The following is a 13,335-nucleotide window of genomic DNA, read 5'->3' as shown; positions in this document are numbered from 1 at the left end:
AAAGCTTCTGTAAACAAGAAGTTTATCCACTTATGCCAGACTTAGGGATGCTCCATGTTACAAGAAGTTATCAAGATTGTTGTTGGGCCTAGCCCTGATTTTCCACATGACCTCTTAAAACAATTGCATCACGCTCCAAAGATACAAGATTCCCTAACATACAGGAGTATCACTCACAATCCATGTAAAATCAACAAAAGGTAAAAACCCACTTACCTTCTCATGAAAGCCTACAATTCTCAGACTACCAGCTCTTGAAAGTTACAATCCCATCTTCTTTTTCCCATTTGTGCTACATTTACCATATCAAGGACAGGGTTGGGATCAAGTTCCAGAGATGTCACTTCAGCTTAAGTGCTAAATTGCTCTCAAATCTCCATTAAAAAATGCAACACTGAGCTAAGATGGCCTGGAGAACCCTAGCTCTGACTTTTCTCTGCAAAAATGCAATAGCATAAACATCTTAATTTCATTCGCAGAAGCTACTTGTTTGACATGATATAACATTTAATTCAAAGCAAAGTTGACACTGATGGGATGAGGTAGCTATTCAATATTTTGTTTCATCCTCATTATTCAGCGCGTAGTCCCAAGGTATTACTTATGGAACACCATCCAAATGTCACCCTCGCTACAGAATAATTCATTATATTATGGACTTTCAAAAAAGAATTAAGCAGCTGAAACTGGGGTCTGTCAAATTAGACATCTGATTTTTATTCCCAGGTTGCGTAACCTCTGAGTAAGGTATGAAGACTGTAACAAATACTCAGAAGGATGAAGTGAAATAATTGTTAGTACTACCTGAACTGACAATGGGCTCGGTGGCTAGAAGCAGGAAAGTAAATATATTGCCCTCCAAGGCCAAAGATCATTTTGCTGTGGAGGGGAAGGGAGAGCAGCAGCAGTCACTGCAAGAGGGTCTGTTTCATCCATGCCCCATCCAGAAGTCACTTCTGTGTTTGGACTGAAGCGAAGCGCTTACACCCGAGATTTTGGAAACAAGCCCGAAGCAAGCTGTCAATGAGAATCTTCAAAGCACTGCGACTCACCCAAATAACAAGCGGCTTTCCAGTAGGTCACAGCAAGCACCTGTCTGCCTGAGGACTACTCCTCTCCAACAAATTTCAAAATCCTGCTGCAAACCAGGAAGGCACCAGAGCTCCTCAAAATTAAGGAAGCATCCTTTATTTATTGGTATAAGCGAAGGCACAAGTCAGTCTAAATCTAGGGATCACTGCTTCTCTATCCTCACCCACCCCAGACCTGTAATTTCACTTTACAGTTATGAGAAGTTTCATTTGGGGGGGATCAAATTCTTTCTGCTTTCACCTCTGCCTAGCTCCATGTCCATTTAATGCATTATTTCCATTAAGCTCAGGAGAGTTTCCAGCCCAGAGTATTTCTGCTGGAGACCAATCCAGAATGGTACAGCCCAGGATAGCAACCAGTTAAATCTTTTCTAATCCCTGCATTCAGAAATGGTGGCTCACAGCGGCTGGCACATAGAACCTGAATAGAGCAGGCAAGCTCGTATTTCTCCCACCAGGCCAAATTAATAAAAACAAAACCTGATTCTTCCTTCTCGTTTTCCTATTCTTCCTGCTCCCCAATATTTTTCCTCTTTCAAGCAATTTTTTTTTTTTGAGAAGCCTAATGTTTGGCTGTCTTCTGAAGAAATGGGCACAGTGACAGATGAAAGGCCGTATTCATCGCCTAATTCAGAATAGGGAAAAACCGACTGCTGTGCATTTAAGATTCTAACAACCTTGCAATTTTGTAGAGCCGTTTTCCCCAACCGGTTCTTTTGAAGAAATCTGCTTTTATTCTGTTAATAACTAACCACAGTTGCAGCAGCATGGATCCGATTAGCAGTTCTTACGCTACAAAGGATGGGGGGGGAAGGCTGTGAACAGGGTTGCCAATTTGTCCACCTGGGTCCCCAGGAGAAAGATTAGATGAGGTGCTTGCTCCTTTCTTCCCGACTCGCTTGCTGCTCTGCACTAGACAGACCTCTTCAAAGCTCAGCCACTGACTTAATTTCCCTTTTTTCCCCCCTTAAGTCTCGTTTAACCGCCCCTCCACATGTTTTGCACTCTGTGTCACCGTGTCCCTCCAAAGTGATGGTGTGAATTGGGATGAGAGGGGTTGGGAGAGGCTGTGGCCACAGTTTGCCAGCACTTTCTCTCACCTCTGCAGGGCCTCTGAATTGCTTTTATATTTTGCAAATTATATTTTCTTAAATTTGTGCAAACCATTGGGAAAAAAGTGTCTATGTTCTTTAGTGAATTATCCAAAACCTGTAACTGTACATGTTTTTTTTACTCTGTCCTTTTAGCCTTTCAAAAAATGGCAGTTTTGCTTGTGTTTAGACTGATGTAGAAGATTGCAAAGGGTTGCATGGATTTAGTAATCTTCAATTCCTTGGGACACATCATTATATGTTTGTTAATGCTAAAAGCACATGCTTTGGTTAGAGAAAAAACATTCTCAATGTCTTTATAAAATGTCAATTAGCCAGAATATAAAATTGTAATTGATACACATGCTAAATATCTAAAAGTTCCAACAAAGGAGAGGGTAGTAGTATTTCTTTCTTATATTTGACTCACTTCTTCTTTCCAGAAATGAAACCTACCCTGCCACATACCTGAAACTTAAAACTTTAGAATTCCATTTAGGGATTTAATCCAAGTGCCAAAAGGAAGAATATTTCCTTATCCATGCTCATTCTCTAGATTGCATTTATAATTACAAGATTTTTTTTTTCCCTAAGCTGTTCCTCATTGTGCCAACTGGTTTTGAGAGCCTGAGAAGCACAACAGATGTAGCAGACATACACTTCTAGTATTTGCCACTTAATAAAAACCTTAACTCCTAACTTTAACATTGCCAAATTCTAAGCAAACCATCTATCAACTTTCATTTATGATATTTGTAGTGTGAAAACATGCAAGATACAAAAGAAAGGGTGAATCTGAACTGAAACTACTGTTTCTTATCTGTATTTTTTTCCTTTGATTCAGCTACATGTAAGAATTGCTCAGAATAAATATTCATCATCAGGCAGCATTAACTCGAAAGACCATCAACTGATGGAGTTTGACTCCTCCCTGCTCCTCCCAGCTCTCTCAAGTTTAGCAAGCAGGTGGAAATCCGAGCAGCGCTGACATGTGGCAATGAACTATTTAGCTAGTCCTGCCTGCTGCTCCTCATACTAGATAGATCATTGCCTGTGATTAATGAGCATTTTAGTAGCAAAATGTATGTGCTCTCACTAATACTGCCCTCAAAAGGAACAAACTCTCAGCTAATCTAGTTTTTCTTACTGTGTTACATTGCATATTCCACAGTCCTGATCTCAACGGTTCTCAGGGACAGGGGAGAAAAGGGCAAGTTGAATGCATAAAGGATAAAAGCACCTTGAGGCAAACGCGCTTCCAAAAACCATTTGGTGGGTCTGATCTCCCTAGAAGACAAGATCTATCATGCCATATTTCATCTTGCCTGACAATGATAAGCTCCAAAGACCAGTGCAGAAGTGAAGCAATTCTTCATGTATTTTTAATCAACCGAGAACTTTCATCTGGCGAGCTCCCTCCGCAAGGTCACACGCACCACGCGTGGCCACGTGCTGCTCATGCAGTTTGCAAACACCAACTTCTATGTCAGCTTCTGTTTGGAAGGGGGAGTATCAACATTAGCAACCCCTGGTTATATCATTTATAAACATGCAGATGTGGATTATTAAAGATTTTTTCGGCATTCCGTTTGTCTCACGCCGAAACCAATTCTGTTCTTCATTAGTCAACGACAACCCACATCACCCTGTTGTGGAAGAGAAATCAAAGGTGCAAGCGTGAATTGAGAATAAGTGATGAAACTGATTACTAAGAAACTTAACGGCTGTAATCAATCAACACATCACAATAATTTGAGTCCACTGTTATCTGGAGATGGGGAACAAACAGAAAAGCTTGCCGACGGAGTGATTGTTCTTTTGTGTTTGCTTTCTAAAAACCCACCTTGCAATTTGACTTCCATATCTACCTACAGAGCAATGCTATCAAAGGGCCTCTCAAATCTTTCAAGCCACAGTTCAACCTGCATGAATATTGTCTCTGAGCAGGAGAAAGAATAGCTTGCTTTTCATTAATTTTTTAAAAAATTATTATCTGGAGGTAGTGAAAATGTTCTTTTGAGGCTAAATGGCTATTTTCTAGCTGGCACAGAATTAATTCAAACCATATTTGCAATTGTTCAGGTTCCTTCTTCTAAGAAGGGACACACCACGTATCTGTCTAGTCAAGTCTGACACTTGAACTGTGAAGCATGAAGGCCGCTTTAAATATTTCTAATGGCAGTGATACATAGTCCACCGAAAAACTGAAAACTGCAACGGCCTACCCCATCACAGAAACCAAACCACTTATGCTCTATTTTATCTAGGTATAACAACCATCTGTCAATAACAACAAAAACACACTGATGGAGACGTGAGAGACTTTTCCCATTCACTCAACAATCACTGCTTAGTATTGCAAGGGCCAAGGGAGTGAAAGACAACCTTTTAATTTATGATAATACGCAGTTAATGCCCTATTCGCCAACACAAAGAGAGACAATCTATGTGTAGCCAGATAATGGCGGAATAAAAACCCCTAAATGTTTAAAATATACTCACTGCATTACATTTCTTGACAAAAACCTAAGCAAATTGAGCAAAAAAAAGTCTGAAAGAAACGCACAGGTTAATGATTGAATGTAAACAGTAGTTGTCCAAGGATGGCCTTACAGCATACACCTAAAACTAACAACAAACATACCTGTCAGATCTTGGAGGCTGTGGTTAAGTATATTTGAATTTTGCTACATGAAGCAGAGCACATGCATAATTATGCAAATATTTTAACTGGATTTCAATAGCCCTCATATTCTAGATGGATTTGTACCAGCACGGTGCTACCAATGAGTCACAGAGCTACAGAAGTGACCTGCCATACGCTCTGCCACAGCGTCCACAGCAGCAGATGCCCTGCCATGCTGATCGTGTGACCACTGCCAGGGTGGTGAAAATAGGCCTGGCAGGAATCAACAAGGGGACAAACCAGGTATGTGGCAGAGCACAGCTATGGGGATGTGAGCACCACTGATCTGGCCATGTGTGGGAGGTTTACGTGAAGCCTTTGTAGGGACCTGGACGACATTCAGTGCTGTACTCCCCAGGCCCTTCAGGATGTTGAGTCCATGGGGCAGAAATGTTTGTCACTGGCTTACACAGCAATTGAATACTGAAACTGAAATGTGCGACTGTGAAATATAAACACTGATACACTAGATATTAAGCAACCAAGATCACTTAAAACTAAACCCCATAAACTACCCTCAAAAAATAACCACCCAGGGCAGGCTGGTTTTGGCAATTTACTGTTTTTCTATCTGATGCTTAGCTTAAAGCCAATGAAAAGCAGCAGGTTGATAGTGCCAGAATATGAAACCCTCTGTTGTCAGGAAAATCTAACTGGAGAAACTTGAGCGGCATGTCTCTTGTCTCATTTCATCTCCTACACCTGTTCTGGGAAGACCACCTCTGCAGAGAAGGACACCTCCCTGATCTCTCTGGCCAGATTGCAAATACAATAGCAGTTTTGACAGTGCCTTTTATAGCATGGGCTCTCCTCACAAACTAGGCTAAGACTATTTAGTTAATTAATGAAGCCTTGATATAACAGATTATTCATCAGTTGTGACCTGGGCTGAATTCTAATAGGTATCACTCCCTATGATAGAAGTATCACACCTTAGGCTAGAAGCAACGCCTTGAGCTAAAGTGCCTTACAATTTGCTTGATTTTTCATCTGTTGAAAAGACAGAAGAACTCTAAATGTTATTCAAACCATTCAAAATAAAGGGTTTTAAACTCCTACTATGTGAAACATTCTCGTATTTCATTTGTAAGCATTCTAGATTTGCAAAATTGCTGAATAGATGTTTTGTGCACTAGCAGTGATTAAGAACATAGGTACGTCAATGGCATTTTGTGTTTTGTTTTTTTCTGGTCTGGATGCCAATGAACAGCATGCATCTTCCTTGCATCAAGCTGTTGCAAGATTTTTGCCTCCGGAGAAGCCAAGGGGGAAACATTGATAGATGTGTTAAAATAATCTTTTTAGACAGGGGGATCATATCCATTTTACAAGTATATAATCCCCTCTCTTGTTCTGCAATTACTTGAGGGTATCTAAAACTTCAAGAAAAAACATATTATTACAAATTCATAGAATCACAGAATTGTTTGGGTTGGAAAGGACTTTAAAGTTCATCTAGTTCCAACCCCCCCTGTCATGGGCAGGGACACCTTCCACTAGACCAGGTTGTTCAAAGCCCCATCCAACCTGGCCTGGAACACTTCCAGGGATGGAGCATTCACAACTCTGTGCAACCTGTTCCAGTGCCTCACCACCCTCACAGTGAAGAGTTTCTTCCCAGTATCTAATCTAAACCTGCCCTTAGTTTAAAGTTATCCTCCCTTGTCCTATCACTACATGTCTTTTAAAACAGTTCCTCTCCAGCCTTCCTGTAAGCTCCCTTTATATACTGGAAGACTACCCAGAGCTTTCTCTTCTCCAGGCTGAAGAACCCAAGCTCTCTCAGCCTGTCTTCATAGGAGAGGTGCTCCAGCCCTCTGACCATCTGTCGCTCTCCTCTGGACCCGCTCCAACATTGGTTCTTCTGGTCTTGGGGACCCCAGAGCTGGATGCAGTACTCCAGGTAGAGTCTCACCAGAGCAGAGGGGAAGAATCACCTCCCTCGACCTGATGGCAGCATCTTTTGATACAGCTCAGGATACAGTTAGCTTTCTGGGCTGCAAGTAACACACTGCTGGGTCTTGTTGAGCTTCTCATACACCAATACCCCCCAAGTCCTGCTCCCCAGGGCTAGTCTTGATCCATTCTCTGCTCAGTGTTTGGGATTGTCTTGACACAGGTGCAGGACTTTGCACTTTGCCTTGTTGAACTTCATGGGGTTTACACAGGCCCCCTTCTCAAGCATGTCAAGGTGCCTCTGGATGGCATCCCTTCCCTCTAGGATGTCGACCCCCACACACAGCTTGGTGTCATTGGCAAACTTGCAGAGGGTGTGCTCAATCTCACTATCTCACCGACAAAGGGATAAAACAGTACCTGTCACTTTTACATGGTAGCCTTCTCTGCTTCAAATAGTATTTAAAGAGCCCATGCCATATAACACATGAGAAGTGGTGGTTCACAGAGTGTGTGGAATAGCTCTATCCCAAGGAAAAGATTTTTCCAAATTCCTGTTTAAAACAAGATCTGTCTTATTGGCTTGCTTTACTGTAACATCTTCTGGAAACAGTTCAATTCTTAGGCTTCACCTTTTATAAGGCATGAAAGAAAGCATCACTCCTATTGAGATTTTTCAAGACAATGTCTCTTTGGACTACGATAGACTACTGCTCATGTTTTACTTCTTTCAGCATTTTAGTCACTCTAGTCTATCCACACACCGACTAACACGCACACCAAGGCAGGATTTCCTGTTACTGTTCTATCTGGGTATCCCATTCCCCTCTTGCTCCTTTTTTTCACCTTGAGTGCTGGCGGCAATGCTGTAATTCTGACAAGTCCTGGAATTCAAGCTAGTTATCTGATCAATATAGGTGCAGAAGACCTCCAGGTTTGCAGAGAGTAGAGCCGAACACTGAAATGGACACATCTATTGGCTCATATAATTATCAGAATCAAATATTCAGGGTATTTTTAATCAGAGGAGGGTATTGACCTCTGGTTAGCATAAATTAAGATGACTGCAATAACATTCCTAAGCCAGAGTATCCACAAATGGCTTTCTTTCTGAAAATTATAACTTCATCTATATCCAAGCTCCTCAGTTAAAGACATCAACTGTGACAACAATGTAGCTGATGCTTAACCACTTGATGCTTAATAAGCAAGTTTCTTCAGAAAGTACATGCAACATATTAAAAGCACAAGTCAAAATACTGAGCTGTGTGAGCAGAAGTCAAAATACCAATCTATGTGAAAAAAGTATGTTTACATATTTCTAAAGGCAGCATTTGCTATTAAGTATTATTATAGCATACCTCTCTCTCCTACACAGACAAAAATTGCTGTAGGTGTTTAAAAAGAATATAATCTATTCACTTATACAAAATCTGCTTGTCCCTCACAGGTTAAGGGATTCCTGGCCTATCAGCAATCTTCTGCAGAACTCTTAATATTAAAAATTTTTGCTGCTTACACCGCAAGGGAGAAAGAGCTGACAAAAGCCTTTGGCCAGTGAGATCAAAATTGGGGATGGGGGGGAGAAAGGGGAGCTCAACTTATTTACATTTTTGCTTTGTTAGTAAACTGGAATGGTTGGAGCAGGAGGGAAAGGGAAAAAAAAAAAGGAGAAAAGTGAAATTAACAGCCACTAAATCTTCTGGCAACAGCAGTGCATTTTGATGATGTGCTGTGTCAGCTTTCACTAATGGTTTAGGGTTGAATCAGGCACAGTTCAAGACCCAAAGCGGTGCAGGGCATCACATCTCATTCTTTGGAAGAACACGTACCCTAATTATGAAGACGGCTACAAAATAAAGAGATCAGGATTTCTGGCAAAGCAGAATAATGATCTACTTAACAGGAAATCATAATGTCATTTTGAATCAGTACAAATCATAGAACAGTAGGATTTCAGCCCTGTAATGAACATGTGCCTCGACAAGAAGTGTTACTACTTCGAGAGAAAACCACCTTTCTGAACAAAAACCATCGAAGTTGCTTTTTCTGCTCTTAGGACTTAACCTCCCTTGTCTATTCCAGTAATGCAAATGGAAACAAAGGCTGTATATGTGTGTGCCACTTACCACACAAAATATCCATCCAGTATTTCAGAGAGCACAGGAAGGAAATGCCCACTGAGCTAGGGACGTGCCAATGTCAGTGCTGCCTGTGCCAGGCCATTCCTGTGAAATTCGTGGCGTGTGGCAGAAAGCAATGTGGGGTGGCAGGCCTGCGCTGGGGTGCGGAGACATCTTAAACAGGCAGTGGAAGAGAATCAGCCATTTGGGAGGTTTAATAGGGGTCTGTTTGTTTGTTTGCCCTTTTGATGTTAAATTAGTCTTCAATTTTGCTGCAAGGAAGGAGGCATTGGGAAAAGGATGCTTCTTTTCCAGTAAACCCTGGGAAAGCAACACCTTTATTTTAACGGCCTTCTCACCAAGAACCCCCTGCAACATTTTGGCTTTCCCTAGCTATAGCTATCAGCAACACAACAGCTGCTCATTTTACAATGACTTGCTGGAGAGAGAATGATTGAAAGAGCCAATCTATGTCACATTGAGAAGCTGTGGCACGACATCGCAGGAGGTAATAGGAGAGGAATGAGGTCAGAACAAACAAGGGTAGGGTGAGAACGGAGAGGAAAATAGCAGCAAACAAAATTATTAAAGGCAAGGTGCTGCACTACACAATCTATGTTTAAAAACAGCCACAACCTGAATGCTGCAAACAGCCACAGAAATGCAAACAAGCTCCATGTTATTTTTCACAGGGTCTCATGAATGCGGCTGATGATAAAAGCTACCAACGTCCTCGTAATGCAGCACAATGGTGGCAACACGCTTAGGTGAAAGCACAGTCTAATTCATATGGCGTGAAAGCCCCAGCACCCGGCGGCGACCCACTAATCGCAGGGTTTTAAATAGCAGCCTTGCTCGTGTCATTTTGAGCTTGAGAAACACAGCAGCAGCAGCAGCAGCAGCAGCAGGAGCAGCAGCAGTGATGCTGCCGCAGCTGCCCAGCTCCCCTCTGGAGAGCGCTGCGTTAGCTCACGCCTGGGAGTTCACCTTTGGCAAGAGAGCTGCAGAGCCCAGGAACTCGCCCACGACAGGGAAACAGCAGCAGCACATTTTGATTTAGTGCCATTGATAAAAATCCCTCCTGAGAAAGAACTGCTTTTGTGTTACCGTAGCAGACCAGAAGACCACCATGCAAAATGGTGGCAGAGTTTGTATGAAGAAGCAAAGCTTTTCACTAGGAGATTTACAAAAATGAGCTTTTGGGGCTCAGTTGAAGTGATGAAGTGACTGACTCTGACCTCTGAGCCCACACCTCTTCTATTTTTACCCCACAGGGATCAAGTGTTTTCATGAAAGTTATTACTTTCCCCTACACACTGTCTTATTCCCATCCCTACCTACCACAGCTACGATAAAGCTATTTTCAATGTCACAACATTTTTTCCCTATTCAGCAATCAGGCTGCTAAAATGCCAATCCATTTACTTGCCTAAATCTGACTGTGGGAAAATTGTTACCTTTCCAGCCAGGTGGACTATCTGGCTTCACTCAACACAGGGATGGACTTCTGCACCACATACTGGGAACTGCTCTGCAAATACAAAGCTACCCCACTGCACATAATGGAAATACTCTGGTCCTGACACTGTCCCCACTATTCCTGCCCCACCTGAACACGTGCTGCCAGTCAGAGCGGCTGGAGAGAAGAAATAACTGCAGGGTGTGCACACAACATCAGGGCTCGACACGCTCAGGCCACATTTAATACGCAAAATTCCTGTGTGCACTGAGTTTACACAAGCATCAACGTTTTACACAGATACCTTTGTATCTAATACCAAAAAACATGCTACTCACTGAATTTTAATCTGCGTTTGGTTTACAGCAACACTCAAGTCATCTAATGAAAAGGCACCACTGCTTTTGTCTCTTTTAACTGAGCTCCATGTTTATTATTTTGTGGTTTTGTCAGCAACTGATGTTATCCCTGGGGTAATGCCAGAACTCTCCTACTCTTAGGAATTCCCCATGTATTCAAAATGTCACAAAATAATCAAAAACTTGAGTATCAGAAAGAGAATACACTCCTTTGAAATACCAAATACACATTGCTGCCTGACCCCCTGCAAGAAACTTGTCAGATGGGTGGGGACAAGGTATGAACTGGAATTAATGCATGCTGCTTTTTTCTCCTGGGTACCTTAACAGATTTCCACAAATATCTGAATGTACACAAATGACTGTGTGTCATACTCTGTGTTGCACAAGACAGTGAGTGTCAAACATGCCACTGGTGTTGCAATTACTACTGGTACTACTGAATTCCTAGTAACTTGTTGACCTTTGCAAAAATTAAGAACTATCTATCTCATGCAATATTCTGTATGCATGTCCCAAAGTTACATTGTCACAATACAGGGTTGGAAAATCTGCCTCATCCTGCAGGTCTGAAACCACCATACAAGTTCAAGAGCCAAATCCAATAAAAATACACAGGTCAAACAAAAAGAATAATAGAGAGAAATATATGACAGATGGCACACAAACCAAATACAAACACTACAATCAAGTAATTGCACTGGTCAATGACAAAGACATCTATCAAACACCTAAGTGAAGTCAAGTTCAGAATTTTGGGCATTCAAGGGCTTGGCAGCTGAAGTTTAGATGGAGTTTATTCCTGCTCTAGGTATGCATTTTTTTGCAGAAAAGGGCCCTGAAAATGCAGGATTCTCAGAACTTGGAATACAGGAATATTTATTTATGTACTGAATAAACCTATCTACTGGTTTAATTTTGTTTGTTGGAACAAACTTACCTGGAATACTCGCTGGAGAAATGGGACCAGATCTTGACTGGTTGCTTCCAACAGGTGAACCTACAGGGGAAGGCGATGGGCCCCCAGGGATGCCAGAGAGATGTGGAGAAGCATGAGGAGAGAACGGAGACTGTGCAGGATTGCTCTGCTCCCCTTGGCTGCTTGTAGAGCCTGATGCACTAACGGCTGAGCTCAGGGTTGCTTCAGTTCCAGTCGGCAAGTCATCAATGGATCCAGATAAATCCTGAGGAGAAAGGAAAAAAGAACGTAAGTGGTTGCATGAGCTAATACTCAGGCCACAGGACTCAAGAGCTGGCATGGCAATGAGGTCCATTTGTTTACTTATTGCAGCAGATAACTGAGAAGTTGTCTTTAATGTTGTTTCACGTACTTAAATGATGGCAGAAAATGAGGATAGTATGCACAATTCTCTGCTTAATCTCTAATTCTTTTGAGAAATAGAACAAGCAAGGGCAACAAATGAATTGGAACCAAATTCACTCAGCAATGAATTTAACCTTTTCCATCTGGATTAAGCTTTCAAAATTAATCCCACTAATTCTGCCTGAGCATACCAAAACTAATGAAAATGATACATCAGTTTCACTTTCACACAGTATTTCATTTTGGGGTTTGCTACCGTTATAATCACAGCTTATACACTTCGCTCTTTAAACTGTTACCACGATGAGAGAAGAAGGGTGTTAAATTTGCAGCCCTTCTAACATTCTATGCAGCTCCTTTGCCTTGCAGAACAGACATGGGAAGAGGCCCTGCCTGCAGCAGCAGCACAGGACCTGCTGGGCACCGGGGCAAGGAAGGCTGCTTCTCCACTGCCACCAAATACCAGTGCACAGCTCAGAGTTTCTCTTCAATTTGATCTAAACAGACTGCTAAACAGTTACAGCTTTTCAGTTCATAACAGCTACATTTTCAGTGAGAAATTTCCTCTGTAGGTCACAGCATATCTGAATTCTAACTATGAACTGCTGGACATATTCCCTGAAGCTGTAATATGTGAGTTATACTGGTTTTGGATCTGTGGGACCACTTTGGTTTCTTAAATAAGTGAAAGATCAGATATGAAAAATCAAGAATGCTGTGACAAAGCAAGCACATGCCCCACAACTGTCAGGAAAAATGTCATTTCCTAAGCATCCCAGAAAAACCTCATACAAACTGGAAAGTGCCAAGATGGCTGTGCTTCTGTGGCTATGGGCAAGGCACATGTTAAGGAGCATGTTACTATTTCTATTAGCAATTAATGCACAAACAAGAGGCAGAGAGCTACCTCAGGTGTAAAACAGGTCATTAAATGGTCTTTGAGGCTTCCAGTAACTGGGATGACAGAGCGTGTTACTTTGCCTGATACTGACTTCACTTGTTCAGCTCAACCAAGTGGTTGCACCATAGACAATGGGACCCATCATCTGAATAGCATAAAAAGAACTGGACCATGCCTCAGCAAAGAGTTCAGGAAGAAAAGCCTTAGTGCTGCCTACAAAATATACTTTTTTAGAAGTTACAGAACATGGATGAAATGCATGTGGTGTACTTAGAGTAAGATTCCTGCACAATGTTGACCACCTCCGTCACAAGGCAGGCTCACAACCAGTCTCCCCTAACAGACAGATACAGTCAGTGTTCCAAGGCATGGGAAGAGTAGGATTAACAGTTTAAGCACCAATAA

General features: G+C 41.9%; 1 protein-coding gene across 1 annotated transcript in view; it reads right to left on the bottom strand.

The window, feature by feature from the left end:
• Positions 1–11,889, bottom strand: part of LOC103802059 (AT-rich interactive domain-containing protein 1B-like) — a gene marked incomplete at both ends in the record, with an annotated part of 65,447 nt that extends 53,558 nt beyond the window's left edge. Inside the window, one exon of the mRNA XM_009074498.1 lies at positions 11,646–11,889. Within this exon, the coding sequence (XP_009072746.1) occupies positions 11,646–11,889 (244 nt within the window). The remainder of the gene's footprint in view (positions 1–11,645) is intronic.
• Positions 11,890–13,335: the final 1,446 nt, after the last annotated feature.

The sequence above is a fragment of the Acanthisitta chloris genome, unplaced genomic scaffold (assembly GCF_000695815.1).
Source record: "Acanthisitta chloris isolate BGI_N310 unplaced genomic scaffold, ASM69581v1 scaffold19345, whole genome shotgun sequence".
NCBI lineage: Eukaryota > Metazoa > Chordata > Aves > Passeriformes > Acanthisittidae > Acanthisitta > Acanthisitta chloris.
The sequence above is the reverse complement of the archived record's forward strand: the minus strand, read 5'-3'. Positions and strand labels throughout refer to the sequence as shown.